This window comes from Cyprinodon variegatus, unplaced genomic scaffold, assembly GCF_000732505.1.
Source record: "Cyprinodon variegatus isolate N-32 unplaced genomic scaffold, C_variegatus-1.0 Scaffold330, whole genome shotgun sequence".
Classification (NCBI taxonomy): Eukaryota; Metazoa; Chordata; class Actinopteri; order Cyprinodontiformes; family Cyprinodontidae; genus Cyprinodon; species Cyprinodon variegatus.
Window position 1 is genome coordinate 817635 of NW_015150783.1, and position 5062 is coordinate 822696.

The 5062-nt window shown below is 43.2% G+C and overlaps 1 protein-coding gene across 1 annotated transcript in view; it reads right to left on the reverse strand.

Annotated features, from left to right (window-relative positions):
• The window catches only part of nisch (nischarin), a 31811-nt gene that overhangs the window by 15213 nt on the left and 11536 nt on the right, over window positions 1-5062 (reverse strand). Inside the window, 6 exon segments of the mRNA XM_015385034.1 lie at window positions 146-409; window positions 589-674; window positions 2633-2751; window positions 2944-3034; window positions 3716-3829; window positions 3994-4122. Of these exon segments, the coding sequence (XP_015240520.1) occupies window positions 146-409; window positions 589-674; window positions 2633-2751; window positions 2944-3034; window positions 3716-3829; window positions 3994-4122 (803 nt within the window).

The following is a 5062-nucleotide window of genomic DNA, read 5'->3' on the forward strand; positions in this document are numbered from 1 at the left end:
CCTAAAAATTATATGAACTTTTAATAAGTGAGAAGAAATGCTGCTCTGAGCAAAGACTGTATCTCTGCTGCTTTATGCAGCAGAAATTTCCACAAGAACTTTAACTAAAAGATAAATAATTAAGAAGGGAGAGCGGATCAGTCACCTGCGACTGCCGACATCGGTACCCTCCACATGAGACTGATGGTCTCTGGGATCAGACCTCTGCTCCTCTTCCTCCACTCCTCCTTCTCCTCTCCTTGTCTTCTGCTCCCTGGAGGCCAAACTGAGCCACTGCGACAGCCGATGAATGAAGTCCAAGTTAGAGGACAGCGAGGAGAGAGGAGATGGAAGGAGAGGACACCAGGTGGCGCTGCAGGAGGAACAGCTTACGTCCTGGTGACTGGAGAAGGAAGCGGAGCAGATACAGCTGGAAGACAAGAAGAGTTTTTACAGTTGTGGGTAAAATCAGGCCCATGTTTATATTCCTCATCCTGCTACACAGGAGTTTATTTTATTTATTAAATAAAATCCTGTGAAAAATGTCACAATGTCTCTTAAACCTCCTAATTTTCAGACATCCTTTAAAACATCAGCTCTCGTACTGACCAGATGGCTGCAGATGAAGACGTTGTGTTGGTTGTTGCGGCTCCACAGAGCGGTTGTTGAGACGGAATGAATGCAGAAAGTTTTACCTGCATAGATTAAAAAATTATAATTATTATAATAAATGAAAACAGGAATGGGAAATTTGATTAATTACCGTAAATTCCGGACTATAAAGTGCACCTGATTACAAGCCGCACGCTCTAATTTTAGAAAGAAAATAAAATTTGTACTTTTATAAGCCGCACCGGATCTTAAGCCGCAGATTTCCCCGTTCTATGAGATATTTACAAATAAAGATATTACAAGTGAGCATTTTTTTAACGTTTGATAAAACAAACAAATACGGTACATATTATGGATGCTTTTGTTTTTTTCAAACTACCTGTAACACATCTAAATATACGTATGTGTCGGTAAGACGCAAATAACGCTGCATATGCCGGTACTTTTAATTGAACAATGCACAGAACATTGCAGCCGACCAGGAAAAGTCATCAATCGCTCTCTTCTTCCTCCTGCGCACTAAAACCCTCAAAGTCCTCTTCCTCGGTGTCTGAATGGAACAGCTTCAGGATGCCGTCGCTGACTTCAGTCTCATCCTTGTCGCTCTCGCGGTCCTCTTCATCCCGCAGCAGCCCAGCCTTCTGAAACCCGCCGGTGATGCGGGATGTTTTCACACGGCTCCACGCATTGATAAAAAAAAACATGTATTAGCCGCACCGTATTATAGGCCGCAGTGTTCAAACAGCAGGAAAAAAGTAGCGGCTTATAGTCCGGAATTTACGGTATACTTTTTTGCGCTCATGGTCTATTGTATAGCGGAAATAATGAAATAACGTCTGCTCTAAACACCTCAGATCTGGGCTCCTTGATGGACGCCAGAACTACACAATGTAGATTCCATAACTACAGGACCAGGGACTACAAAAGGAGTGATATTTAAAGGAAAAGTCCAGTCATATTCAGAATTCAAACATCTAGAAGCACTTTAAAAAGGAAATTAATCAATAAATAATCAGTGCTTTTAATTCAGAGTAATTTTCATTTGAATGTACTTTACTGGAGGCATCCATGTTTGTCAGAGACATGCGGCAAAGGACCACGGGTCAGAATCAAACCCACTTTGAGGACTCCACACATAGGTGCACTACCAACCGATATGGATCATTCTTAAGCTGTCCTCAACCTAAAAAAGTTGGTGTAAAAACAAAACGGATTCCATGTTTTTACTGGCTGTCCAGCATGGTGTGACCTGCATGCTACCCAAAGCCCAGCTGGGATCTGATGATAGATTCTCCGGACGTCTCCTCCCTCTGCAGGCAGCCAACCACCAACACAGCTGATTTCAGAGACTCAAAGTGAAACTTTCTTTTGTTCCTCTTCCCTGTTGCCACATGCCCGTTAGTGAATTGGCTCGTCTCAGCGAGGGCATTAAGATGATGTGCTGTGAACTGGAGTTATACAAGGTGAACCCGCAAACCCGTTGGCTCTGGTTGTACATTTTTTTTGGTTCTTTCTCCGCCCTTGTCTCTGCAACGCCTCCACTTATCACCAAATCAAACATACTAAGAAAACCATACAAAGAAAAATAGCTGCAAAAAAGACTTAGCACTGGTTATGTTGGGGCTTTAAAACTGATTGGTTTTGTTCCCTGCTAAAACAAAGTTTGTGAATTCAGTTAAATAATTGTTCAAATATATCTGTCATTTGTGTGTTTTTAGCTTTCTTCCTGTATGGGAAGCTTTTCAACATTTGAAACATTAGTGCAGTGGTTTATGTTAAAATAAACCTTTGGGTTAAGTTGTCACAAGCAGGTTTTTCTTGTGAATTTGGTCTTAAATTTTTATTTCAAGTGGCATTAAAAACTCTAAAAAGTCTTGAATTTAACTTGCCTTATGCTGTAGGAACCCTGTGATCATTGAGCGCTAAGTGGCATGACCTCGTCCGACACGGTTTTCTGTCGGATCAAACGCAAAAGGTCCCCTCCACCCCTCTGGTTCCTGGTCTTTGGTTACCAAGGTTACCGGGTATGTTAGCGCCTCACCTGAGCAGGTTGAGCAGACAGGAGGTGTGTGTTTGTGTTTGAGCTCTCAGGGGGGAGTGCAGCGTCCACAGGGGGGGGAGCGGCGGGGGGTTGGGGGGCGTCTTCTCTGTTCGTCATTTCTGTAACAAACATGTTAGAGATGCTAAAAAAAAAACCCATCTGAGATAAAGAAAAGGAAGAAGACTTTTGTGTTTAATTAGTTCTGAGTTTAAAAGTAGATCTGAGCCATTTAGGCTCCATATTCAGCTAAAAAAGAATAGGATTGATTCATACTTCCTCTGCACTGCACAGCCTGATACATACATGATTACCTTGGCTGGGGCAGGCAGACTGCTGGGCCGGACAGGACGAAGAGGATGAAGAGGAGGAAGGAGCAGCAGACGGCTTGGTGTCTTCACTGATCTGACAGGAGAACAAAGAGGAGGAGATCAACCAGCAGCACAGGAGGTCAAAGCTACAGCTTTTAGCTTAACTCCTACTGTTACATTACATTTTCCTATTAGAAAGCATTTCTGGCTCAGCGCGGGTCTTTTCCGTCTCTGTTGATCATTCTGAGTCTGGTTCTTTCCAGGTTAAAGCCGACTGGTTCCCTGAAACATGGTTGATCGGTAGGAGGGATTTCTGCTGCCAGCTTTGCCTCAATGGACAGGAACCAAACGCCTTTAAACCTCATGATTGTTTTTAATAATAAAACTGGACTGAACCAGCTCTAAATCTGACTTTATGGTCATAAATGGACATTGTATGACCTGTACGGCTCCCATCATTACATCTAAAACAGTCACCTGATCATTTAGCATCATCCCAGGATTCTAGCCAGACTATCTTCTCATTATGCTGGAAATAAGAATTCAGGCTGGGGCGGCAGAAACGATATTTTTAAACACAATTGTCTGCTTGAATGTAAATGTACAGGAGAAACTTGTCTCTTTAAGGACCTCGAATCAGCGAATGAAAACGCATGCAGCAGTGGTCAGACAGATTTTCGCCATATAAACGCAGCTGGAGGAGGTGCCAACATTTCACCAGGTCAGTCTGTTAGTTTGGATGTTAAGCTCCCTGTGGGAGTCGGCCGGTCTTTACCTTCTTGTCGTTGTGGCTCATGCGGTCTTTGGCCTCTTTGGCTTTCTGAATGGCTTTCAGCACTTCTACTGTGTCCAGCTCCTTCTCCGTCGTCACTTTACAGTCCAAGCAAACCTGCCGGAGTCCAGGAGACGTTAGAATGACAGCTTCAGAGACAGGCTGGAGTGATTTCCCTAAACATTATTTTTAGACGATTCATCAACTTTTATCTTAACCAAATTGGCCGAGCTCTGAATGCGACCAGGTTCAGAACTTCAAATCCAAATGTGAAGATGTACCTCTGCTGCCCGGTCTCCAAACTGGGCCAGGACTTTGGTTCTGTAGTCTGGGATGATGCAAATGGGGTTACTGGAAAGGTTGAGTTTCTCCAGGCACGGCAGAGCGCCGATGTTCCTGATTTCCTCCAACTGGGAAAAAAAAGAGCCGACATAAACATTTATGGCTCAAACCCCATTTCCCAGAGTCCTTAGTGCTTCAAAGCCATTTTAACAACTAGACAGTGAGGAAAATAAGTATTTGAACGCTCTGCTATTTCGCAAACTCCCACTTAGAAATCATGGTCATGGAGGGTCTGAAATTGTCATCGTAGGTGCATGTCCACTGTGAGACACAATATATGATTTTTTTAACTGTTTATTTGTATGATCCAGCTGCAAATAAGTAATTGAACATCTATCAGCTAGAATTCTGACTGTAAAAAACCTGTTAGTCTGCCTTCCAAATGTCCACATTAAATTATTATCCTACATTAGATTCACCTGTTTGAGGTGGTTAGCTGCATAGAGACACCTGTCCACCGCACACAATCAGTAAGAATCCAACTACTAACATGGAAAAGACCAAAGAGCTGTCCAAAGACACTAGAGGCTAAATTTTAGACATCCACAAGGCTGGAAAGGGCTACAGGATAATTACCAGGCAGCTTGGTGAAAAAAGGTCCACTGTTGGAGCAATCATTAGAAAATAGAAGAAGCTAAACATGACTGTCAGTCTCCTCAGACTGGAGCTCCTTGCAAGATCTGACCTGGTGGGGTCTCATTGATCCTAAGAAAGGTGAGAAATCAGCCCAGAGCTACACTGCAGGAGCTGGTCATTAACCTGAAAAGAACTGGGACCACTGTTTCCATGGTTACTGAAATCCTGCATGAACCAGGACATTTCAAGGCCCGTCTTTAGTTTGCAAAAGACCCTTTGGATGAACCAGAGGAGTCATGGGAGAAAGTCACGTCAGATGAGACCAAAATAGAACTTTTTGGTCATAATTCCACTAACCGTGTTTGGAGGAAGAAGAATGATAAGTATAATCCCAAGAACACCATCCCTATGCTGATGAAGATTCTCAGTCAT